General features: G+C 38.8%; 1 protein-coding gene across 3 annotated transcripts in view; it reads right to left on the minus strand.

Annotated features, from left to right (window-relative positions):
* Positions 1-27,939, minus strand: part of MACROD2 (mono-ADP ribosylhydrolase 2) — a 2,315,241-nt gene that overhangs the window by 4,202 nt on the left and 2,283,100 nt on the right. For all 3 annotated transcript variants that reach the window (XM_086335015.1, XM_086335014.1, XM_086335013.1), the window contains 2 exons: positions 13,337-13,414; positions 10,359-10,425 (listed from right to left, as the gene is read on the minus strand). In XM_086335015.1, coding sequence (XP_086191141.1) covers positions 10,364-10,425; positions 13,337-13,414 — 140 coding nt within the window. In that variant the 3' untranslated portion in view covers positions 10,359-10,363. The remainder of the gene's footprint in view (positions 1-10,358; positions 10,426-13,336; positions 13,415-27,939) is intronic.

The following is a 27,939-nucleotide window of genomic DNA, read 5'->3' on the forward strand; positions in this document are numbered from 1 at the left end:
ATACTGCAAAGTCTTTTGAAAAATGCATTTAACCTACACCACTACCAAGACATAAAACACTCCCATTGCCCCAGAAAGTTCTCACTTCAATTATGAACCCTACTCTTTTTTAAAAAATTTATTTCAATTGGAGACTAATTACAATATTGTGGTGGTTTTTGCCATACACTGACATGAATCAGCCACAGGTGTACATGTGTCCCCCATGGAGAACCCACCTCCAACCTCCCTCCCCATCCCATCCCTCAGGGTCATCCCAGTGCATCAGCTTTGAGTGCCCTGTTTCAGGCATCGAACTTGGACTGGTCATCTCTTTCACATATGGTAATATACATGTTTCAATGCTATTCTCTCAAACCATCCCACCCTTGCCTTCTCCCACAGAGTCCAAAACTCTGTTCCTTATATCTGTCTCTTTTGCTGTCTTGCATATAGGGTCGTCATTACTGTCCTTCTAAATTCCATATATATACATTAATATACTGTATTGGTGTTTTTCTTTCTGACTTACTTCACTCTGTATAATAGGCTCCTGTTTCATCCACCTCATTAGAACTGATTTAAATGTGATGAACCCTACCCTTGTTGGAACGAACAATTGATCTGATTTGTTACCATAAATTAATCTTGTCAAGGATGAATTGGAGATGATCTCTGAGCTAACTTTCTGTTCTAGTGTCCTATGAATCTTTAAAAAAAATACTCTTTGAGGTGTGTATGTGTATGGAAAAGCAGTATAGTGCTCATTGTAGATAATATTTAAAATACCCAAAAGTAGACAAGGAATCCTGCATGATCCTTCTATTGATAACTAACTTCTGTAATTAATGTTACACAGTATTTCCTTATATTATTTTTCTCTTTCTACCTATATATAAAACTATTAATTTTAATAATGAAAATTGCAAACATGAAGGAAATTAGACAATGGTAAGTATATCTAGAATATATTTACCATCCAGATTTAGTGTTAATATTTTTCAAATTTCCTTGCAATCTTTATTAAAAAAAAATAAAACAGTATGGATAAATTAAAACATTTACAGATAGTTTTAATTTATCTATTATCTCTTACTTCCCAGAGATTACTGAATCCTGATATTAGTGTGAATCCACAACATGCATGTTTTTATACTTTTACAGACATGTATATACAAATAGACACAATAGGAAGTGGGTAGTGTTATGTGGTATATTATAAAATAGACATAAATAATTATTCTTTTAACCATTCATTAATATTGTTACAAATTTGTAATCTATATATATTATGGTTTTCATTTGTGTTCACCATTCTCCTTGGCTTGCAATTGTTTCCTACACCATACTCTTCTCTGGGCTCAATTTTCTTTTTACTGTTATGCCTCCTTTGGTAGCTTTTAGAGAAAAGGTATGTGAGTAGCAAATCTTTCTTTTTTCTTGAAAATGACAAATGTCATTTTCTTAAATGATACTGAAACTAGTGAAGAACTCTATGTTGACCATTATTTTCACCCATGTTTTGAAGACTTAGAATTATTCCATTATCTTCTGACCTAAATTCTTGATCTTGGGAAATTGCTGTCCTTGCAATACCTATTTAGTTGTGGTTAACTCTTTCTCTTTGTGTTAATTTTTCCTCTCTGTTGGTGTTCTGCAGTGCATAAGTGTGAATTTATTTTGTTTTGTTTGTGCCAGATCTTAGTTGCGGCATGCAGGACCTTCCAATTTTGCTGTGGTGTGCGGTATCTTTTACTTGTGGCATGCGGGGTCTTTAGTTGCAGCATGCGAACTCATGGTTGCGGCATGTGGGAGGCCTGTGGGACCTAGTCCCTGACCGGGGATGGAACCTGGAGCCCCCTGCGTTGGGAGTGCAGTCTTAGCCGCTGGACCACCAGGAAAGTCCGGGGAATTTATTTTAAACATGCCCTTCTTGTAACTTATGATTCTTCTTTTAACTCAAATTTTTTGACTTTCATCAATTCCGATAAATCCTTGGCAGTATCTTTCAAATACTATCAACATCTCCTTTTAGAGCTCTTGTTGAACAAAAAATATCTTAGTTATTCTGTTTCTATTCCTTATATCTACTCATGTGTCATTTATATTGCTATACATTTACTTGCTTTTTCCAAATTGTTAATGTTTCATAGTTTGCTGCTTTCTTACAGTTTTATGTCTACTTTTTATCTTTTGACATTTAAATGTATTTATTTTATGAAATCTTCAACATTACCCTCAAGTTCTTGTAGTGCTAATCATCCTGCAATTTTACCCATCAACTCTCATTCGTAATAGATCATTTCCTTGTGTATTTTATAAACTCATCTTTGGAAATGTATTTCTTCAGGAGGAATTCTAAAGGATAGTTTTACATTACATTTCCATTTGCTAACTCTCCCAGGGGGTCACACTGGTCTATAATCAAGTATAAATTAATGTCTTGGTTTGCATATTACTGTATGACTTTAGATGGCATAAATTTGTGCTTCAAACACATGGTGTGTATGTGACTTCTGCTTACCATGGGAGCCTTTTCTTTCCCCATGAAGCACCCTAGGCCAGCTCAAATCTCCTTGTTAATATCTTGAGCTGGGAATCCCAGATATATTTATGTAGAGGTGTCAATTTCAGCTCCTTACCTTGAATGGCCCAAGGTCCAGGTGGGCATTAAAACCTAAATTTCTTGCCTTAGAGTCTGTATCTACACCAAAAACCAAACTGTAGTTCTGGGGACAGCTGCATTTTCAGCTCACCAGATTATTGCTTTGGCCTCAAATTCCTCTTCATTTTTGATAGCTTTCATGTTAACTTTGTATTTGTATTGAGAGGGTTTTTTTATTTTTTCCACCTTTTCAGTCACCTGTTGCTACAAAACAAGCCACACCAAAACACAGTGGCCCCCAAACCCGCAATTTATTATTCTAATGATTCTATAAGTTGGCGTGGGCTCAGGTGGGCACTTCATCTACTCTAGGTGGCATCCACTGGGGTCTGAACACCAAAAATGCCCTCTCACTTTCTAAAGTCTCTCTCCATGTGGCCGTCCCCATTCTGTACCACAGCTTGAGCTTTGTAGAGGGTGGCTGGATTCCAAGAGCAAGCATTCTGAGAGCATAAAAAGTTACCAGGTCTCATAAAGCCCACGCTGGAAGCCACACTTGGCCTGCCATGTTTCTCCAGAAACAGAAGTTCAGGTTCCATAAGCATCTTTTGCTGTGGTGGCAGTTTAGTCGCTAAGTCATGTCCAACTTTCTTGTGATATCATGGACTGCAGCCCGCCAGTCTCCTCTGTCCATGGGATTCCCCAGGCAGGACTACTGGAGTGGGTTGCCAGTTCCTTCTCCAGGGGATCTTCCCGACCCAGAGAAGATGAACCCAGGTATCCTGCATTGGCAGGTGGAGTCTTTACCACAGAGCCACCTGGTAAGCCTGTAACCATATTTACATGCCCTCAAATACTTGTTGAGAAATTATTTTTACATTTGCACAGCACTCTATTGATTGATTGAACTGTTCCTCTGTTGTCATTTATGATATCCCTGATTTTTAAACACATTATACAGCACTAAATTTTCTTGTATTATGTCTTTGAACTCTAATTCTAATCCCATTTCACTGTATTTTGTTAATTTTCTTGGAGGTATGATGCACAGAACTAAAGGTTCTTCCTGTTGAACTACCAGTAACCTCTACAAACCCAGCTATGTAAATGATGATGACGTTCCTTAGGTCATACTGTGTGCTGTGACAACTGTGTTCAGAAATGCACTATTTTTTTAGGGAACAGTACTGTGTCAAAGAATTTTGTTCTGGAGGTATCTGAACTTCCATGATCAACTGAGTGACCCTGTGCGAGTCATTTCTTCCTGGAGTTGAAGGACTGCTCTGAAGAGGTAAGGGGGAGGAGTCAGGATACATACTTTTGCAACAAAGTTAAACTAATTTTGAACTTTAAGTTTTGACAAGGTATTCACTTGGGTAAAGGTATGTTCAGTTCAGTTCAGTTGCTCAGTCGTGTCCGACTCTTTGTGAAAGGTATGTGGCTAGATTCATGTTTATGGCCAAGGAAAATATTTTGATATTAACCAAGGAAAACATACTTATTTTGTTATTTCATCTAGATATTGATCATATAGAAAAATAATAGTGTCTATAAGAAAAAAAAATCTAGACAAGAAGTCTGTAGTGTGTTGGCAGTGAAAGGGAAGAAGGTAAGGTGGTACTGAGGAACTTGCTTTTAAATTGTTCAGGTTTACTCTCACTTCACTGCTTTTTAATGGAAACTTCTCTACCATATCATTTCTGCAGCTTAGGATAATTTTAAATACATGAATAAGGTTTAAAAAAAGAAGAAATGTTTGTAAGACCATGTTTGTATGAGTTTACATTTTTTATCAGTCCTATGCTGTATATGTATTGCACAAATACTATTATAATTTAGTTTTCAAGGAAGTTTAAAATCATGATGGGAAGACAGCTGCCTGCTTTCACATATTCTCAAACTTTAGTCTGCCACCATGCTGGAGCTTGAGTCTGGTGCAACTTGGATTTCTGGGAGAGTACAGAAGCCTATGGAGAAGATGCTGGGAGATGTGAATAAAAACTTTTGCCTGCCATATTCCACCATCCTGACACTGAGCCCTGAGGGGACTTATGATGGGAAAGAACAGGGCAAGTTCTTTCTGAATAGAAATAGATAAGGTGCATATCAAAGGAATAATTTCAATGAGCCCAGATTCTCGCATCTTCCCATATGTAGAAAAGTGCTAAATTCATTACCTTGAGATGTCTGGTTTTCCTTAATTAATGGCAATCTTTTGATGTTTCAATTACCTGGTTTTTGTTGCAAATATCCTGGCTCTTCCCTTGCCTCTTCAAAGCAACACCTCAGAGCTATCTGAGAGGTTGCCTCCTGGTCTTAAAGTCCTCAGAGAGTTCACTGAATAAAACATAATTTTCAACTTTAAGGTTGTGCTTTTTTTTTTTTTTTTTTCCCCAGTTGACAGTTTTGGGAACCAAATGAAGAAGCCCAGAGCAGAGTTCCTCGCCTAAACTCTACCAGGCGTCTTTTGGGCCAGAACACCTCCTTCGGGAGTCCAGATGATTTTGGTGAGTCACTCCTGGTTTTCAGATCTCCTATTATTGGTTAATGATGCTAAATTTTATGCAGTGGTGTTAAGCGCCTTTTTGGAGGAGTCGATGGTCCTTGAAACTTAGTTTCAAGAAGAGGTACCTGCGGTTATCCTCAGCGAAGGCACTGGCAAGATTTTGTTCAGTTTAGACACTCAGGGGTTTTATTCTCAGTTGAAAGTCTGGGAAGATTTTGCTCAGTTGCAAGAACACTGAGTAGGGTTGGATTGCCTATGTTTTTCCTTGAATTGCCTATCATAATAGAATCTGTCAGAATAAACCCAAAATCTCATGAGAGTTTTCAGCTCTGAAGAAGGGGACATCTCTTGGCTGGCAATGGCTTTCTCAGGCAACTAATAAACTTACAGGAGTGGTGGAGGCAAAGACATCATGCCATGTAGCTGTCTCTATAGGAAAATCCATTCATTTTAATTAAAGCTTGCTCTGCTGGGGACATGAGTGCCCATGGTAGTCTTATACCACCAGAGGGAAAACCTGAGACATGGTAAGAGGAGCTGAAACTACTCTGGAGCAAACCCTGGAGGAGTTAAGGTCACAAGTGGTACACTGGCCCATCACCTGATTCAAGCAACTGTTTGAATCTGCTCTTTGGAACTCAGGGAAGAGTCAAGAAGGCTGAAGGAAGCTTATTTCCTACAAACAAGAAAGGGACAGGGAAAGGATTTGTACCCAAAGGGCCCTACAAGGTCCTGTTTAGTTTCAAAACTGCTGGAAAGGGTCTCTCGGCCAGAATTCACTTCATAGCCTCCTTAATCAAGAACAAATGCCAATCTTAAAGTCTTTTCCATGACTGCTGCTAAGTCGCTTCAGTTGTGTCCAACTCTGTGCGACCCCATAGATGGCAGCCCACAAGGCTCCCGTCCCTGGGATTCTCCAGGCGAGAACACTGGAGTGGATTGCCATTTCCTTCTCCAGTGCATGAAAGTGAAAAGTGAAAGTGAAGTCGCTCAGTCGTGTCCAACTCTTAGCGACCCCCTGAACTGCAGCCTACCAGGCTCCTCTGCCCATGGGATTTTTCCAGGCAAGAGTACTGGAGTGGGTTGCCAGTGCCTTCTCCACTTTTCCATGACTAGTGAAGCCTTATTCATCTGAGCATGCAACTTTAATGTATTTCAACTGTTATTTATAAAGTAGTAAGTGTACATTGTGAGAGTTGGACTGTGAAGAAAGCTGAGCACTGAAGAATTGATGCTTTTGAACTGTGGTGTTGGAGAAGACTCTTGAGAGTCCCTTGGGCTGCAAGGAGATCCAACCAGTCCATTCTAAAGGAGATCAGTCCTGGGTGTTCTTTGGAAGGAGTGATGCTAAAGCTGAAACTCCAGTACTTTGGCCACCTCATGCGAAGAGTGGACTCATTGGAAAAGACTGATGCTGGGAGGGATTGGGGGCAGGAGGAGAAGGGGACGACAGAGGATGAGATGGCTAGATGGCATCGCTGACTCGATGGACGTGAGTCTGGGTGAACTCTGGGAGTTGGTAATGGACAGGGAGGCCTGGCGTGCTGTGATTCATGGGTTTGCAAAGAGTCGGACACGACTGAGCAACTGAACTGAAATGTACATTGTAATATCTGATTCATAACTAAGTTTTTAAACTGAAGCTATGAAAGCCCTAGTTTTCTCTCTGTACACATTGCACATATGAGACATCTCTACCTCTGGAAAATATTATCAAAATTAAACTTATAAAAGAGCTTATGAACTAAATATTTCTAAATATGAAAAAGCAGGCTAGAATGAATTTTAGGTTCAAACAATCTAGAAAGTATTCAGTATTAAATTAACATCTGGCATCAAGCTTAAGATTGATGGTTTAATCAATAAAGACTTGTCTTTTATTTTACCTAGGTTTAATGCAGGTCAATACATTTATTTCTGTTACAGAGTTTGTCAACAATAAAAATTAACTTGGTATGATGAAATTCTTATAAATACACTATAAGGGAGACAAGATAAGCTTTGGGGGTAAACTCTTTAGAAATAATTATGCTTTAGGAATGTCTGCTTGAAAATAATCTCTCCATATGACTTGGTAAGTTGAAGAATTGTGCTAAATTAAGTTAAACAGTAGAAGCTTATTGAAGAGCTAGGTCATTCCCAAATAAGATACTGAAACATCCTCTTCCCTTTACAGAGAAGCTAAAGATATTTAGAACTATTCATATATATGTTTGGTGCCACACTGAGATATTTTTATAAGAAAGCACATGTTTTTAGAAATTATTATATTTGTTTGCCATGCCAAACAGAACACTAAGGTAGTTCATAATTGCTTACTTGGAAAGTAAGATGAGTGTTGTGAACAAAAGAAGGTACGAAAGATGGAATTGTGTTTTTTTAAGGGAAAAGAAAATAATTTTGTTCCAAAGTTGGTTCTTTCTAGATGGGGAAAAAATAGGGGACAAAATAATAAGCATACAGAAAGTTGGTGGAAAATAAGCCTGAGAAATGAGTTTTGTGCATGGTCAGGACTGGTTGAATTTAGACTGAATTTAGTAAGGTAGATGGATTTTGTTGTTAAAAGTAAGCTGGTGTAAGACTGGAGTTTCATTTTCTCTCTGTTAGGAGAATAAAGTTTTCTTGGAGTGTGGCATTGGTAACAGATTGTGTGAGTTTCTGTGCCTTTAAGTGATCTGTTTTTACTTTTGAAATCTTTTGTCAACTTTGGTTATGTGGTCACTGTGGTCCTATTTGACCAAGTGTTTTAAAACTTTTTTTGTTATTTTTGACAAACTTCCTATCAAGTTTTATTTAACATCTCCAGCTAACTTTAAAAGGCTTCAGAGGACCCCTATGGCATCTCAGAGAAGAATATCAGACTAATTAGGCTTATGGTATGTTAAATTACTTGAGAAACATTGTCAACTGATTAGAGACGAACCTTAGGTTATATTTTGTGGATAAATGTCATTAATACAGATATCCTAAAATATATATGAATTCCTAAAAATCTGATATACACTGGTATAATATTGATCATAAATTCTAGTTTTTAATCTTAAAATCTTATATGTCACAGCAATATCCAAGTTTCTTGTCAATTGCATTATAATTTGATCTTTAACCAAGCCTTTTTAAGTCTTGCTACTTAAAGCCAATCGTTGTTTTATTTTGATGCTTCTATAAAAATGAAGGTCTTCAAGAAAATTCATAGAAAGGCTTTTTGACAAATAGAAGTTTCTGATCACTTTTAGATCATATCACTGAGCTGGGTAAGAAGTTACAAAACTCTAATGGAACACCTGAAGATTTCACCCAGATCATCAGGAATTAATTAACTGATAAATATAATTTGTGATATTATGACTTTTTGGGAAATATACTCTTAATTTTTGTTTTCTTAAAAAAAAAAAACATGCTTTTATGCTATGGCCCTCAACAAGTTGACAAAGTACACTTCTGTAAACGAACATGAAACATCTTTTTCTCTCTACCTGATCCTTCTAGGATTTGGCTTCTCCAGTTAGATCTTCTGTGGACTTGATGATTTACTGCAACCAGATTACAACTATTTATACTAATCATTGTTTTAATTTTTTCTTTTTTGTTTCCAAATGGTTTATGCTTTGTATCTATCTCTGCTGTACTATGACTTTATTAATGTTACTAGCTGTATTGCCTATTGTCTAATTTATAAGATTGCCTCTTGTATTACCCTGTGTGAAACCAGGTGTCCAACAAAATCAGTGATGGCTAAAAGTCTTGAGTTAATCCACCATATACACATAACTCTACATAAAATAATTGTAATAGTGCAACTCTAGATATGGGAAGAAGCCACAGGGGAAAACATTTCCTGGATCATAATAGACTAGTAATGCAAGCAATCCAGAGAATTTTAATTATCATCAACAGGACCTAATCCAAAAAAATAACACATTGAGTGACCTATCAACAGAATATCTGTCTGGTCTAGGAATGAGCCATTCCTAGCACTGTGCCACAAAATTGGTCATGAAATGTCTCCGACGGCTGGTCAGATTTTGACCAAGGGGAAGCACTGTGAAGGAAAAATGTTGCCTGCCAGACACTGTGACTCCCACAGTGAGCCCTCAGGATGGAGACAGCGCACTGAGGGGAAGGTGGGGAAGAACAGGAGAGCAGCCCTAGACAGCTAGGTGCTTAGCAAAGGAGTGATTTTAATGAGCCCAGACTCTTGCATCTTCCCATATACAGAAAAGCACTAAATTCATTAATTCGAGGTATCTGGTTTTCCTTAATTATCAGTAATCTTTTGGTATTGTGGCTACCTGATCTTTGTTGCAAAACTCCTATAAATCCTGGTTGCTCCCTTACCTCTTTGGAGCAGCCCTTCAGAGCTACTCTGGGCTTGAAGTCCACAGAGAGTCATTGAGTGAGACATAATTCTCAACTTTTGGGCTGTGTCTTTTTTCTTCAGTTGACAGAGGCAAGGACGTCAACACGTCTGTGTGTAGCTCCAGGTAACACACAGTTCACTTATCCCATAGAATTTTTTCACAGCTAAGTGTTTTAAGCCAGGAATCAGAATAGCAAACCTGGTTTCTTTCCTTTCATTCTTCTCACCAGCCCTCAAGGTACAAAAATGGGTAACAGACCATTCAGTATTCTAGATACACTTTAGTCTTGGCTGAGTGATTTAGAATGTTGGTCTAGAAAATCTCCTAAACATCATCTGGTCCCATTTATTTTCCTGTGGTGTGTCCTGGGGCTCATTCAACTCAACAAACCTTTGTACGGATGCGAAGGTCCACAGGTAGTGGGGTAAGAGGACAAAACATAAGGCGGGCTTCTCTCAGCCCAAGCATGCTCAAATGCCTTTTACGTTCTCCAGGGCAAAGATTTAGTGTTATGCTTAAAAACAGATATACTAAACAACTCAGCAGGTAGCTTCTGGAAAAGCAATACTTCAGAATCAGCTTGGGGTTGCTGCAATAATTTGTTCACTCCAGGAAGCCAGGGTGTGAGCTAGATGGAAAAATTGTTTTCTTGTCAAAGCTCAGAAAACCAGGGTACTGCACAATCTGGAGATGCTGTAGCTTATCTTTTTCTTTTAAAGATGGTGAGCTTCTAGGGCTAATCCTAGCTCCTTATAATATGTTATTTGGCATAAAGATTTTAAAAGCTTAGCCTGAGCCGTGCTGTGGGACTTGATAGAACTGAGGGAAATCCAACATGCCTTTTACAAACAGTTCCTATGGCTGGCCCATTTAATCAATTGGAAATCTCACCACAGAGGCAACTTACCTTAGTTAATCTTCTTGCTGACTCTCTGTTGGGTCATTTACACTCTCAACCTGACAATTCATGTCAACTGTAACCAGAAGGGAAAACAAAAAGGTTAAATGTTTGTTAAACCCAAGTCTCTTAAATATATTACAATGGCCTGTGAATCGCTACATTTCTGACTTCCTATCTTATACCTCTTTTCAATTTGTTTTCATTCATTCATTCAAGATTTGGGGACCACTCTTGTAGATTTTTACTGGTCGGGGGATGGGGAGGGCAGAATTGCCTCTTTACTAAACTGTAGGAGCTGTTTTCATTTCATACTGGATTTGGGGGTTGACATTACACTCCTTAGGTAAATGCAAAGGCTTTAATAGATGTCTAAGAAAATAAAGGGAAAACAAAGCCAACCAGATCATCCATGCACAGAGAGGTAAGCGGCTCCCTCTGAAACAGCAATGCTAGTAGGCCTGCTGGGTTTGCCAGGTTCTCAATTTTGAAATTCAAAACCGACCCTGAAAACTTGCCAATGCGTGCAGTGGACACCATGAAACGGAAAAGCAAAACATCTAACCAGATCACACAGCAATGATAAAACATGTGCATTTACTTTGCTGTGTGTATTAGTCTATGTAAGTATTTGCATACAAATAGCACACATAATTAATGTCTTTGTCCAGAAGGAGCCCAGAACAGGCACAGCAGACACTCTGGAAATTTTCAAGGGTCAGTAGGTTTAATTAGATTGGTATTGCTAAAGCATCAAAGCCCATATTATATACCGAGAGACTTAATATACAGATGAACAATGGCCAGACCATATTTGGCAGTAGAATTCTGACTTCAAAACTCTGCAGCAAGCAGCTCAGAACTTGGTCAGTGACTGCTAGCTTCCCTATGGTTTGCTCCATGCTCCCAACACAGGGCCAACCGGGGAAAACCAAATCTTCTCAAACCAACCAGCCACTTCTGGTTAACCCATCTGGCTTCCTCTTGCAAACAACCTCCTGTCAAGGGTCTTTGAAATCTTCCCTTTTGTTAGATAGAAGTTCCCCGCTTCCCTCCTGCCTTTGAGTTGGCCAAACGTAATCGATAAGAGCTGACACCCATGCTCTGGATGTGTAACCTGTTCTCATTTGGGTAATCTTCATTTGTTTGAACAAAATCAATCATCCATATCTCTCTTTCTTGAACACAAAAACCTGATTCGGCTAAAACAGTGGCGGGGCTGGATTTCCCATTCCAAAGAGACTTGAAAGAGGGAATGGCTGGTTGGCAGCCCACCCAACTCTCAAGGAGGAAGGTTTTAAAAGCAGGTCTCTCTGTTCCTGCTGCAAACACTCCTTGGTTTCTCACCATGTGTGAGCCCACTCTTTACCCCAGGTGTAAACTGGCCAGATACAGCAAGGGTGCCCATAAAAACGAACACTGTGCACACTTTCCATCCTGGCCCACAGAGTTACTGTAAGGTTGACCATCTCAGTGTGGGCTGTACAGAATAAAATATAGGAGAGTGTTCCTTATCTGTTCCTTCCTCCAACTCAAGGGTCCCTAGTTCTAAAATCTATTAATAAGTGTTAATAGGAAAAGCATCTGATGAGCAATGTTAACTATGTTTTTTTTTATAGCTGAGACTTTGTGTTCAGTAAACTCTATAGTGAGGACTGAACCTTAGGATTTAACACATTTATGCCCCTTTTATTTAGTGAGAATTGCATTACCTTGGTATTTTTCAGAAGATGATTTGTAGAGACCTAGTTAAAAATCATGTTTATAGTGTCACAACCTGGCTGGGAGGGTTTCACTCGGCTGAGTATGACTAATATGGAGTGACTTTAATGGATGAAATCTGGGGTTTAAAAATATTATTTTCCTAGATAATGCATGTGCATGCTCAGTCGCTTCAGTCGTGTCCGACTCTTTGTGGCCCCATGGACTGTAGTCTGCCAGGCTTCTCTGTCCATGGGATCCTCCAGACAAGAATGCTGGAGGGGGCTGCCATGCCCTCTTCCAGGGAAGGGTTAAAAAAATAATCAGTTTGCACTGAGTAGTCAAAGATAGGTTCAAAGATGTTTTGTAGAACACGGGGAATATAGCCAATATTTTGTAATAACTATGAATGGAAAGTAACCCTTAAAATTGGATAATTAAAAAAAATTAAATTAAAAATCAGTTGTTGCAAAAGAGCGTATAATTAAGGGAGTCCACGAAGGTGAGGGCATGCCTATAGCAGGGTGGAATGCGTGGTATAGGAAACTGTTTAAAACTACCAAGTAACTTCTAACAGTGGCTGAAATTTTCTCAAGGTCATTATCAACCCAAACTGCAAGATTTTATATATACATGTTGAAAACTGACCAACAATTCTGGCTCTCCTAAGCTCTGTGGGCAAATGGAATTGAATATTTAGAAATCACGTGTGCCTAAATAGCTGTTTTTTCTAATGCAAATGATGATCTCTCAGAGGGTCTCCAGTGTCATGGTGCGGGGGCAAGGTGATAATATTCCTGAGGCTCACAGTCTTTAGATGCCTTCAAAATGAGACATGACCAAAGAAAGGTTTTTGGAAATTGATAAAGTGCTTTTAAAGGCTCACTATGTTTCTGGCCAAGCCATGTGATGTGATACAGTGAGGTGGAGTCATGAAATTTTAAGAATAGCCCAGATTCAAGCCAGGCCTCCTCTAAATGCTGAGTAGTTCCATAGAGTTCACCAGCTGGACTTCAGTTCAGTTTAGCCTTGGCATGACCCACTCTTCCCTTGGTGACATGAAGTAAGAGTAAACTGAGGCACGTGCTTTTTTTTTTTTTTTTTTTGCTATTTTTTTTAAAAAGGGGCTGTCAATTTTGCCAATTCCCAGTAGAAAGCAGTTTTTGAACTTTACCCTGTTCAAACTGAACATGCTGATTCATAGACCAGCTCCTTTAATCCTAGATTACACAGAGAAAGTGCGCCAGGTTTGTGGTTTCGGTGACTCAAATAGCTCAGAAACTTACCATCAGGACTGGTGGAGCTCTCTGTGTCAACAGAGCCTTCGCTCTTCACGGAAACTCTCGGTGCGTTTCCGCCTTGATCTGAAGAAGACGACAGTCCTTGATTAATAGAGAATTGGAATGTCCTGACTGCCAATTGTTCTGTCATCCTCCACTGCACTCTTAAATTTAAAAATACTCCTGGGATTGAATTTCTTTTGCAGAAGAGGTTAAAGGAGGAAACAGTAGGCTGAGTTGCTTGAATACTTCAGTGCTGTCATAGTCTAAATTCTCTTTAATTTGTGAAATAATCACATACATACATGCACAAGTTCTCAAATTAGAAAGCAGGTAATATGAAAGCAGGGAAACTTGGTTTAATCAGAACAACCCACAATTTGAATTTGGGGAAATTTGTGTGTGAGTTTAGGTGGCTTTAATTTTGAAGAGAGTAAAAACAGAAAATCTACTTTGCCTTAGGCATGACTGAAAGCTGAAAGATTCATTCTCCTGGCAGTGAGGTTTTTTTTGTTTAAACACAAATGAATGTCTCAGTTGTTCCCCTAGAAGACATCCTTGGATGCTGCCATTCCGGACTACCGAGAATCCAGTCTTTAGTTAATTTCTGTTGTAATTTTTCTCTACTCACACAACTTCATAAGACTTGTCCTCCATTCACTGTGGCTGAAGCTATATAACACACTTATGTGTAGTTGTAAGGGCACTGGTTTTCTTTTGCTTTTCATGATCTGATATTTGTACATATTGAAAATTGATCACTGTAATAAGTCTAGTTAACATCCATTTTTCTTTTTGTGAGAAAATTTACAGATAGTCAAAAGGACAATAATCTCTTGCTTCTTAGATATCTATTATGTTTTCACAACTTGAAGAGCCAGGGCATTTGAAAATACAAATAAAGTACTGGAAAAACCCATAATTTCAAAGTTTTTTTATTATTTCTGTACTTAAAAATACAATATTAAATTGAGTTTCATTACATGGATACTTATTGAGTTCAGAGTATGTTCAAGGTGATCGTCCTGTTAGTGAAGCGTCAAGGCTAGGAAAGATCCAGTGTATAATCTCTTCAAAGGCAGATACCTTCAACTTGCACTTTTGGTAATGATTTACTGAAGCTGAGAATCAAGAAGTAAGGTCACTAATCTTAGCCTGGGTAAATGGAAGGTAGGAAGGTCAGTACTTAACAGTGAAGAAAGTCATTTTATATTTGAAGACTGAAGTGCAGGGTCATTTAAGTGCAGACACCAAAGAAGCTTTGCATCTGATGCTGAGGAAGAAAATTGAGAATCAGACGCGTGGGAATTTGGGAGACGTCTTCGATTTCTGGCTTGGGAAGATCCCCTGGAGGAAGGGCAACCCACTCCAATATTCTTGCCTGGGAAATCCCATGGACGGAGGAGCCTGGTGGGCTACAGTCCATGGGGTTGCAGAGTCAGATACAAGTGAGTGCCTAACATTGTCACTTTTCAGTACAGAATAATGTCATATCATTGATAGCATGAGAGTAGATGAGAAAAGTCAGGAATAGGATAACATAAGAAAAAATGACTCCTGGACAGCCAAGTCCTACAAGGACACCATTAAAGTGACTGTGTCCATGAGCTTTTTTCACTAGTTTCTGAGGATGAAGTTGGGAAAGTGAAAACAAAGCTTGAAACTTCCAACTGGACTTAACATCATATTTTTTTCTCACTGTCAATTCTAGAAAATAGACAATGTTTCAACTGCTCATCAACATATTCCTTAAAGACACAATTACAGAAGAAACCACTGATGGATATTTTTCTAAGCCTGAGAGCAGGGATCTTTGCTAAGTATCCCTCAAAACCGAAGAAATAAGAAAAAAAAAAAAAATGAAATGTCTGACTTTATATAAACACAGACTTTGAGGTGGGAAAAATTACCATAAGAGACGTTTTGCAAAAGAAGTATAAATTGAAAAATATTTATACTTTTTATCATGGACAATGGGTCTATATCTTTGATATATAAAGTACTTCTAAAAAATAGAGGTAAATATTAACAATTGGATAGAATACGGAGCAAAAGATCTAACAGGAAGTTAATTAAAAATGAGAATGGCCTGCAGTTATGTGAAAATGTGATTCACTTTGATACTAATGAAAAAAAATGCAAGTTAAGACTACACTAAGAAAAAGATTTCTGCCTAAAATAACTATCATAATGTAGGGTAATACTCCCATCAAGAATAGATAGAGACATTGAACAGATTTGAGAAATTATTTTAAGGCACTCGAGAGCCATTAAAGGAGCTTGAGGAGGTGAAAAATGGCGAACTTGACACTCCACATGTACAAAGAAGTTTAGCAGAGCTTCCAGATGTTTTTAAATGAAGTTTGGGGTGGGGGGAGAGGGGCAAAACTTGGAGGCCAGGGCCCACCAAAGAAGAGGTGCTCTGACAAGTACCTCAAGTTTTCTTTGGGATTCCCCTGAAGGGTCATACTCTGGGGGCAATGAACTTGAAACAGACCAGTTCTTAAAAAAAATCTGAAGACCAACTTTTAATCAACTTAATCTCTGACTAGACTTCAGTGCTCTGCTCAATCCTACCCGCCTTTAAGAAGCAAACATAATCCTCTCTGGAAGAAGATAAAGTCATCCAGAGGCTCAAGTCATCACTACAATTTTTCACATATAGTGTCTAGCATTCAATAAAAAAATACCAATCATTCCAGAAGAACAAGTATGGATCACTGAAAACCAAGACAATAAAACAATATATAGAGACATGTTAGAGATATTACTCGTAGATACAACTTTAAAATATGGTTAATGAGTTTAAGGGTTGAGTGAGAAGAGGGTGAATTCTCATGGCAAAGAAGTTTATCAGATCACTGGACTAAACACTGTATTAAAAAAAAGTCAGATGTAAATTCTGGAACTGAAAAATATATAATACTTGAAGTTTAGAATTCAATAGGCAGATGTGGCAGTAATAAGACACAGCTGAAGAAAGAATTCATAAATTGAAAGCTAATTTAGAAGAAAATATAAAGAATATTAAAGATGAAAGAATATAAAGATGAAAAATATAGAAAAGAATTATTATGATCCCCAAAATTAATGCAAAGCAAAGCTCATTCAAGTCAATCATTATAAAACTGCAGAAAATCATGGTTAAAGAAAAACTATAAAATTAATTAGTGAGTAAAGAAGGATTCACTTCAAAATAGCAACAATAGGAATTATAGATGACATCTCAATAAAAATAATGGAATCCAGAGACAATGTAATGATATCTTTAAAGTGCTTGAAGAAAATAATATTAATGTAAAATTTCATACCTAACAATATCTTCTTTTAGACTTCAATTTGAAATATTTTCAGGGTTAAAATAGTAGACTTACACTGAAGGATTTTCACTATACTAAAAATAAAAATTCTAGGTAGGTTATAGAACTACATTTGAAAGGTACCATGGAAAAAGACCCTCACGTCATTAAGCAAAATTTCGTACATAGGAAAAATAAAACATTAACCATAAGGAAAAAGACTAGTAATCTGGAAAACATTTAAATTAGCAGCTTTAGTTTATCAAAATGCAGCATTAAGACTGTAAAATAAACCAGAGTAGAAGAAATTTGCCATATATATATACACACATATAACACAAGAGTCCTTGTATATATGTGTGTGTGTGTGTGTGCGCATATGTATATATAACTCACAATGGACTTATATATAAAACAATATAAAAGACAAGGAAGCCAACAGAAAATGAGCAAGACACAGACAGACATGTCATAAAAGAGGATATCTTACCTGGTCACTTGCTTTCTTGAATGCCTTTTACCAAACATCGCAGTATTTAAAAGCCTCAGCCTTTTCACTATAAACATAACTACAAAATGTTCTAACTCCTTGGACACCATCAGAACTTCTCAAAATACAACATAATTGTTATATTTTATAAGATATGATTACTATAGAAGGGATGTTAATTGACCTAACACTGTTTACACATTATTTATTTGACTTTCTCCTTGGGGTCACTGTGATGGCATCTAGAAGTACCCGTGGCTGATTCTTCCAGGGAATCTCTTTCAATGTCATGACTATTAATGGTAATAACCTTGATGATATTACTATAGAGAAACCTCTCTGACATCACAGAGAACTTTCTAGCTAACAGGATGCTAGTCAATTGAATAATGCTCAATGAAAATAAAGAAGCGTACAAAACACTTCTAAGAGCTGGGTGAGAGAGGAAAAAAGTTGAAGAAAGCAAAACCCAAAAGGCCAACCAGACAGTAAATATTTATTTTTTGCTGGCCTTATGTTTTGTCTTTTCAAACTCATTGTTTTAAAATATATTTGAGAATTCTCAGGTTATGCCATCATATTGGCACAGATTAGCATGAAATGTCAGGGCATGTTTCAGATCCGTGACAGAGAGAGAAGAAAAATCATAGTTGTAGCTCTGTATATTGCCATGTTGTTGAGCAGAGGTCTCTTAGATCTGCTTTTGAAGATCCTAATGGTATGATTATTGGTATTTTGAAGATCCTAATGGTATGATTATTGGCATCTAGTACTTCTAGATGCCATCACAGTGACCCCAAGGAGAAAGTCAAATAAATAATGTGTAAATAGTGTTAGGTCAATTAACATCCCTTCTATAGTAATCATATCTTATAAAATATAACAATTATTTTGTATTTTGAGAAGTTCTGATGGTGTCCAATAATACCTAATGGTATGATTATTATTAATGGTAGACATTATTCATGTATTCATCATGAGTGTACATGATCCGTGTGCGTGTGGTATGAATATATGACTATGCATGTGTGCGGTGGCATGCTTATGTGAACGTGCAATTGCATATGTGTATGCAAGTGTGGGTGTGTGTGCTGTTATTTGGAAAGAGGGAAAGAAGAATGACAGATACTTATTACTCTCATGTATGTGGAACTGTTATTATCCTAAGGGCTTCTCTCCTGCTGGGCAATGCATCTGAGTGCCCCAGAGAAATGATTCCATTTCACACAGACAACAGAATCTGATCAAAACAAAAACTGTCTCTACAGCCTATTTATTTCAGTTTGCCTGTCCCTCCCCTCATTTTGATTGCTGCTGCTTAGAACACAAACAAGAGGTACATTTCAGGGCTCCTAGAAGGAGATAAAAGATGCTGAAATAGAAAGAGTCTGGGACAGTCAGTACCAGTTCATTTTCAATTACCAACCTCAACTGTCCTCTTCAAAGCCTTGATTATGATAACCTTTTGTAGGTCAGTTGCATTACATAAAAAATAATAAATGAAGCAAGTCTTGCCACAAAGAAAAGATGCTGAAATGCATATAGAATGCAGTTAACCAAATTTTTAAATACATAAACATGGAGAGATATTAGAGGATTCTCCAAGTATTTCTTTTGAGATTTATGTTGGCAATAAACTCCATGCAACAAAAAGAAGTACAAATAATTATTGTTCAGAATGTGTAGTTCCCTAGGTATCATGACAGCTACAAAAAGCAGAGTTGTCTGGATTCAATTCTATTGAATTAAATTGGTGTTGAACCAAAGCAAGCATTCTTGAACTGTCTTGACTTTTGCCATTATCTATGTTCCAACTTACTCTTAATGTAATGGATTTCCAACTTTACTATTAATGTAATGAATTAGATAATTATTTAGAAAGGCTTACTTCCTATCTTCACTCCTATGGGAGCTGACTTCATTGTTCTTTGACACTGGGCTTGGTCATGGAATTTGCTTTAGCCAATGAGACATTAGCAAAAGTGAGTCAAACAGAGGTCTGTGAAATGCACTTGTTCTGTTGGGGTTTGCCCTCTTATGCTCCTGCCTTTTACCCCAAAAAGAACATGCTTCAGGGAAGAGCTGAGCGACTGAGACCTAAAACTCAGTTCACAGCCTGACATCCTTCCTGGCCCAGACCAGATGGGGTTGATCCTCACATCTGTGAACAAAAGAATGGACGATTGGTGTTCTAAACCTCTGAGATTGAAGGCACGACTGTGGTGAAAACTAATGTTTAATAAAGTGAAAGTCACCCAGTCATGTTCGACTCTTTGCGACACCATGAACTATACAGTTCACAGAATTCTCTGGGGTAGAACACTGGAGTGGGTAGTCTTTCCCTTCTCTGGGGTGTCTTCCCAACCCAGGGATCAAACCTAGGTCTCCTGCACTGCTGGTGAATTCTTTACCAGCTGAGCCATCAGGGAAGCCTAAGAATACTGGAGTGGGTAGCCTATCCCTTCTCCAGTGGATCTTCCTGACCCAGGAATTGAACCAGGGTCTCCTGCAGCCCAATGCTTAATAATGTGTTTTTAATGGACTCTGCCTTAACATTGCTTCTTAATCTTGTCCCATAGCAATTACAGCTATAAAACTGTGAGCTTAATTTGTGCCTAATCTTTTCACACATAATAATGTGTTAGCTTTGGTATCACCTAAAAGCATCTACAGGACTGACAGGGATAAAGTAGGATAGTTAAATAGTTTAGTTTAAAAATCCCACTAGAGGGAATTTGAAGGGAGTTTGGGAAATTCTTGTAAATGAATGAAGCCGGTAACCTAGCAACAATCTACCCTACCTTGAAGGAAGGCCAGGTGCATTCAAGCACCAGGCACACTCAGCCACAAGTCCTGAGTTAAACACACAAGGGGACTTCCCTGGGGGTCCAGTGGTTAGCAGTCTGCCTGCCAGTGCAGAGGACACAGGTTTGACCCCTGGTCTGGGAAGATTCCACATACCACGGGGCAACCAAGCCTGTGTGCCACAACTGCTGACGCCTGTGTGCCTTAAAGCCCGTGCTCTGCAACAAGAGAAGCCACTGCAGTGAGAAGCTGGTGCCCTGCGACTAGAGGGGAGCCCGCTCCCCACAGCTAGAGGACGCCTGCACTCAGTGAAGATCAATGAAGATCTGGCACAGCCTTCAAATAGATAAATGCAGGCCAACAGGTATGCAGTCTGAATCTTGTTAATGGTCCTTGAAGAGCTGCATGTAGCCAAGACAGGATTATAGGTGAAAGGGGAAAGAAATTAGGTGAAAGGGGACATTACACTGAAACCTGAGATGAATTGTCATACTAGTATATGTCACCAGCCTTTTGCTAATATACATATGATTTTAATAGCCCCGTGACACTCCCAGCTAGACCATATGGGTCAAAGGAGGAACTAATGATGTAAACCTTGACATCTATCCAAAAACGAGGAAGAGGGTGGTCTTCTCCCCGCCTCTCCACTTTTTCTCTGATTATAAACATTTAGCCCTCTTTGTTCTCAGGGCTGTGCTGCCTTTCTTTGCCTGCTTGTATCTCTCACAAGCATCCCATACTAATAAACTCCCTGTTTGCCTATCACTTTGCCTCCTGCTGAATTCTTTCTGTGACAAGACTAAAGAACCTGAGCTTTGGGAAGTTCTGACACCAGGGGAACAGTTTCAATGAAAAGACAATGGGTTTGAGTCCCCTCCTGCTCAGGGATCCTGGGTTCAAGTCCCAGTCTGAGTTTTGGCTGGGTTGGAGCTCCATCTCAGAAAGACTGCAGTTTTAGGACTATAAATGGTGTTTGTGTGAAATTTTGAGAAACACAGAATTAATGTATAGAGATTAGAAGTCCCTTTACAGGCTAAAATCTATTGCCTAAAATGGAATAAAACTGGTCACAGAGTTTAGGGCATTTGTCACGTATATTTAACTTCCAAGCTCAAATGGAAGGAAGCACTTATTCCACGTGCATAAACATCAATTTATGTTCTTTTCAAGCAATGGATTGTTAGGGGAGATGATCTCCATTAGACCTTAGAGTGCCAAGTTCACTTTCTAGGTATAGAATCCAAGTGCAACTAAGCAGAAGGAGATCAGAGACCAACTTATGCAGGAAGAACAGAGTGTCATTGAAAAGACAGAACTTAAAGAGAAGCTGAGTCTGTGATATGCTGTGTTGTCATGATGCTTTCCCACAAACTGCTCTTTATAATCAAGGCACCAACATTATTTAAAATGATCATAAAAGTCAGTGATGTGACTCCTCTTAGTGATGTGGTTCCAAGAGCCGTAAAATAAATATATTTAGCCTCAGGAAAAAAGTTCCAGTCCTTAGTAATGGTGTGGGCTTATCTATTTACATAGCTGCTTGAGGAGCATGCAGGTTTCACTTCCAGGTGTTTTGTGATAATATGTTAAGGGTACAAAGGGTAAACACCACTCCTAGGAAAATTCATCCAAAGTAAGGGGAAGCAAAATAAACCATGCAGCATTTATTGATAACAAAGATCACTACCCACTCTTTCCACAACCAATGACACACAGCAAGCCATGAATCCAGCCTCCACAAATTCCTTCTCTCCGTTGGATATGCCTTTGTTTCGCTTTTTGTAACTTCCTGTTTTGTTACTCATGACAGATTCTGAACCTCAGGACTGTCTATTTCTGGCCACCTTTCTGGGAACTGCAACATTAGTGTCAGGGGATGGATGGCACATAACAAATGCAAACCCTACAGGGACTCCTTAGGGAATGAAGGGGGCTCCTCCTTCAAGGGGGTTTCACCTGGGACTCTCCAGTACCACCTCCTCTGCTTCCTGCTTATCCCAAAGATCTTGACTTATTTTCTCTTCCACTCTCTATTTGGTGAAATTCCTCTTTTAAAAAATTTCTCATACAAGTAATTAGATCCAGGCATTTGTTATTGGTCTGCCATTCCTTTAGCATTTTCCTCCCAGCAGGAGATACTAACATAGAGAATCATAGTGAGTTTTCCTGTCTCTTGGGGGAAATGAGGAGTGAAGGTGTTCATGGCTAGCTTCATGCACTTGTGGAAATTTCCCTGGGCTGCTTCTCTCCCAGTTGGGCAAGTAAATGGTAGCTGGTGGTAGTGGTGAAGTAGTGTCTGACTCTTGCGACCCTATGGACTGTAGCCCACTAGGCTCCTCTGTGCATGGGATTTCCCAGGCAGGAACAGTGGAGTGGGTTGTCATTTCCTCCTCTAGGGGATCTTCCCAACCCAAGGATTGAACCTGAGTCTCTCGTGTTTCCTGCATTGCCAGGTGCGTTCTTTACCACTAGCACCACCTCGGAAGCCCCTAAATGGTAGCTAGTAAGACCCTATTCAGGATTATTTCAGTCTACTAGAGCGAGGGGGAGGGTTGGAGGTAACACCAGGCTCATGCCTTCTCTTTGTTGTGGCTACCAGCCCATTCTTTGGGTTCATTTGTTTTTATTTGTATTCATTTGCTTGTTATACTTATCTGCTTTCATATCATTATGTCTGGGTGAGTGAGATTTAAAGTCTGATTTCATATCACCATCTTAAACCCAAGATCAGGTATGTAGACTCTCTTGATTTGTGGGACAGTGTATTCACTCTGGGTGTCTCACATACATAGCCTTTGTCAATAGCAGGTTTTGGGAATATTTATCAAAGAATAGCTCTGATCAGACAATGTTATGGACTGAATATATGTGACCCCCACCCCAGATTCATATGTTGAAGCCCCAACTGGTAATGTGACTATATTTGGAAATCAGGCCTTTATGGAGCTAATTTAGGTTAAATGAAGTCATAATACTGAGGCCCTGATCTCACAGAATTGTGGCCATATAAGAAGAGGGACATTTTTCTCCCTTTGCCGAATGAGGGCACAGTGAGAAGGGGGACCACGTGCAAGCCAGGAAGAGAGCTCCTGCCAAAACCCAATCAGCCCAGTGCCTGGATTCGAACTTCCCAGTCTCCAGAATTGTGAGGGAGTAAACTTCTGTTGTTTAAGACTCCCAGTCTGTTTCTTTCTTTCTTTTTTTTTTTTAATGACAGTAGGATATACTCAATTTAAAACTAGTTCACTTTTCTTTGGAACAAAGGTACAATTGTAAACCATCTACACCGCATTTAACCTATTTTCTCCCCAAGAACCCCAATCATACAGCTGCTATTTGACCACTCTACCTGTAGTGGTCACATGCCTTTGGCTCCCTCTCCAAAGCCAAATAATGAATGACTATTCTCAACAGTGAAAACTGAAAGCATTTCCTCTAAGATTAGGAACAAGACAAGGATGTCCACTCTTGCCACTTTTACTCAACGTAGTTTTGGAAGTCCTGGCCACAACAATCAGAGAAGAAAGTGAAATAAAAGGAATCCTAATTGAAGAAGAAGTAAAATTGTCACTGTTTGCAGATGACCTGATATTATACACTGAAAATCCTAAAGATGTGACCAGAAAACTATTAGATTTCTGCAATGAATGTGGTAGAGTTGTAGGATACAAAATTAATACACAGAAATCTCTTGCATTCCTATATTCTAGCAATGAAAAATCAGAGAAATTAAGGAAACAATTCAATTTACTATCACATCAAAAAGACTAACATACCTAATAAACTTACCTAAGGAGGTAAAAAAACCTGTACTCAGAAAACTAAGATACAGATGAAAAAGATCAAAGATGACATGAACAGGTGAAGAGATATACCATGTTTTTGAATTGGAAGGATCAATATTGTCAAAACGACTATACTACCCAATGTAATCTACAGATTCAATGCAATCCCTATCCAATTACCAATGGATTTCACAGAATTAGAACCAAAAATTTTACAACTTGCATGAAAACACAGAAGACCCCTAATAGCCAAAGGAATCAATGGAGCTGGAGGAATCAGGCTTCCCTGACTTCAGGCTATACTACAAAGCTATAGTAATCAAAACATTATGGTACTGGCACAAAAACAGAAATACAGATCAATGGCACAAGATAGAAAGTCCAGAATTAAACCCAGGCCCCAATAGGTACCCCATCTATGACACAGGAGGCAAGAATATACAATGGAAAAAAGATAATATCTTCAGTAAGTAGTGCTTGGAAAACTGAACAACTACATGTAAAAGAATGAAATTAGAACATTCTCTAACACCTTATACAAAAATAAATTCAAAATGGGTTAAAGACCTAAATGTCAGACCAGAAACTATAAAACTCTTAGGGGAAAACATAAGCAGAACTACTGACATAAATCACAGCAAGATCATCTATGACCCACCTCCTAGAGTAATGGAAACAGAAAGAAACAAATGGGATATAACTACACTTACAAGCTTTTGCACAGCAAAGGAAACTATAATCAAGGTGAAAAGACAACCCCCAGAAGGGACGAAAATAATAGTAAATGAAGCAAGTGACGAAGGACTAGTTTCCAAAATATACAAGGAGCTCATGCAACTCAATACAAGGAAAGCAAACAACCCAATAAAAATGTGGGCAGAAGATCTAAACAGACATTTCTCCCAAGAAGACATACAGATGGCTAAATAAACACATGAAACGATGCTCAACATCACTCACTGTTAGAGAAATGCATATAGAAACTACATGCACCCCAACGTTCAGCGCAGCACTAGTTACGATGGCTAGGACGTGGAAGCAAGCTAGATGCCCATAGGCAGATGAGTGCATAAGGAGTCGTGGTACACATACACAATGGAATATTACTCAGCTATAAAAAGGAATGCATTATCAAGAACCTATATAGAGTGAAGTAAGTCAGAAAGAGAAAGACAAATACTGTATATTAATGCATATATACGGAATCTAGAAAGATGGTATTGATGATCCTACATACAGGGCAGCAAAGGAGACACAAACAGACTTTTGGACTCAATAGGAGAAGAGGGTAGGATGATTTGAGAGAATAGAATTGAAACATATACATTACCATATGTAAACTAGATAACCAGTGTGAGTTTGATGCATGAAGCAGAGCACCCAAAACTGATGCTCTGAACAACCTAGAGGGATAGGGTGTAGAGGGAGGAGGGAGGGTTTCAGGATGGATGGGACACATGCATACCTACCTATATCTATGGCCGATTCATATTGATGCATGGGAAAGACCATCACAATATTGTAATTATCCTCCAATTAACATAAACAAATTTAAAAATAAAATAAAATAGATTTAAAGGACAGGGAAAAAAAAACTACAATGAGATATCACCTCACACCAATCAGAACAGTCATCATCAAAAAATCTACAAACTATAAATGATGGAGAGGGTGTGGAGAAAAGGAAACCCTCTTGCACTGTTAATGGGATTGTAAATTGATATAGCCGCTATGGAAGACAGTATGGAGATTCCTTAAGAAACTAGGAATAAAACTACCATATGACCCAACAATCCCACTACTGGGCATATACCCTAAGAAAACCATAATTGAAAAAGACACATGTACCCCAATGTTCATTGTAGCACTATTTACAATAGTTAGGACATGGAAAAAACCTAGATGTCCATTTAATGGAAAAGAAACTGTGGGACATATATGCAATGGAACACTTCAGTTCAGTTCAGTTCAGTCGCTCTGCTGCTGCTGCTGCTAAGTCGATTCAGTTGTCCGACTCTGTGCGACCCCAGAGACGGCAGCCCACCAGGCTTCCCCATCCCTGGGATTCTCCAGGCAAGAACACTGGAGTGGGTTGCCATTTCCTCCTCCAATGCATGAAAGTGAAAAGTGAAAGTGAAGTCGCTCAGTAGTGTCCGAATCTTAGCGACCCCATGGACTGCAGCACACCAGGCCTCTCTGTTCATCATCAACTCCCGGAGTTTATTCAGACTCATGTCCACTGAGTTGGTGATGCCATCCAACCATCTCATCCTTTGTCATCCCCTTCTCTTCCCACCTTCAATCTTTCTCAACATCAGGGTCTTTTCAAATGAGTCAGTTCTTTGCATCAGGTGGACAAAGTATTGAAGTTTCAGCTTCAACATCAGTCCTTCCAATGAATATTCAGGAATGAATTCCTTTAGGATTGATTGGTTGATCTCCTTGCTATCCAAGGGACTCTAAGAGTCTTCTCCAACACCACAGTTCAAAAGCATCAATTCTTCGGTACTCAGCTTTCTTTATAGTCCAATTCTCACATCCATACATGACCACTGGAAAAACCATAGCTTTGGCTAGATGGACCTTTGTTGGCAAAGTAATGTCTCTGCTTTTGAATATGCTATCTAGGTTGGTCATAACTTTTCTTCCAAGAAGCAAGGGTCTTTTAATTTCATGGCCGCAGTCACCATCTGCAGTGATTTTGGAGCCCCCAAAATAAAGTATGTCACAGTTTCCACTGTTTCCCTATCTATTTGCCATGAAGTGATTGGACCTGATACCATGATCTTAGTTTTCTGAATGTTGAGTTTTAAGCCAGCTTTTTCATTCTCCTTTTTCCCTTTTATCAAGAGGCTCTTTAGTTCTTCACTTTCTGCCATAAGGGTGGTGTCATCTGCATATCTGAGGTTACTGATATTTCTCCTGGCAATCTCGATTTCAGCTTGTGCTTCTTTCAGCCCAGCGTTTCTCATGATGTACTCTGCATATAAGTTAAATAAGCAGGGTGACGGTATACAGCCTTGACGTACTCCTTTTCCTATTTGGAACCAGTCTGTTGTTCCATGTCCAGTTCTAACTGTTGCTTCCCGACCTGCATACAGATTTCTCAGGAGACAGGTCAGGTGATCTGGTATTCCCATCTCTTTGAGAATTTTCCATAGTTTGCTGTGACCCACATAGTCAAAGGCTTTGGCATAGTCAGTAAAGCAGAAATAGATGTTTTTCTGCAACTCTCTTGCTTTTTTGATAATCCAGTGGATGTTGGCAATTTGTTCTCTGGTTCCTCTGCCTTTTCTAAATCCAGCTTGACCATCTGGAAGTTCATGGTTCACATACTGTTTGAGCCTGACTTGGAGAATTTTGAGCATTACTTTACTAGCATGTGAGATGAGTGCAATTGTGTGGTATTTTGAACATTCTTTGGCATTGCCTTTCTTTGGGGTTGGAATGAAAACTGACCTTTTCCAGTCCTGTGGCCACTGCTGAGTTCTCTAAATTTGCTGGCATATTGAGTGTAGCACTTAAACAGCATCATCTTTTAGGATTTGAAATAGCTCAACTGGAATTCCATCACCTCTACTAGCTGTGTTCATAGTGATGTTTCCTAAGGCCCACTTCACTTCACATTCCAGGATGTCTGGCTCTAGGTGAGTGACCACACCATCGTGGTTATCTGGGTCATGAAGTTTTTTTGTATAGTTCTTCTGTGTATTCTTGCCACCTCTTCTTAACATCTTCTGCTTCTGTTAGGTCCATACCATTTCTAACCTTTGTTGTGCCCATCTTTGTATTAAAAGTTCCCTTGGTATCTCTAATTTTCTTGAAGAGATTTCCAGTCTTTCCCATTCTATTGTTTTCCTCTATTTCTTTGCATTGATCACTGAGGAAGCCTTTCTTACCTCTCCTTACTATTCTTTGGAACTCTGCATTCAAATGGGTATATTTTTCCTTTTCTCCTTTGCCTTTCTCTTCTTTTCTTTTCATAGCTGTTTGTAAGGCCTCCTCAGACAACCATTTTGACTTTCTGCATTTCTTTTTCTTGTGTATGCTCTTGATATCTGCCTCCTGTACAGTGTCACGAACCTCCATCCATCGTTCTTCAGGCACTCTGTCTATCCGATCTAATCCCTTAAATCTATTTGTCACTTTCACTGTATAATCATAAGGGATTTGATTTAGGTCATACCTGAATGGTCTAGTGGTTTTCCCTACTTTCTTCAATTTCAG

This window comes from Bos grunniens, chromosome 13 (genome assembly GCF_055505025.1).
Source record: "Bos grunniens cultivar Pamir isolate PY7600 chromosome 13, Bosgru_T2T1.0, whole genome shotgun sequence".
Taxonomy (NCBI): Eukaryota; Metazoa; Chordata; class Mammalia; order Artiodactyla; family Bovidae; genus Bos; species Bos grunniens.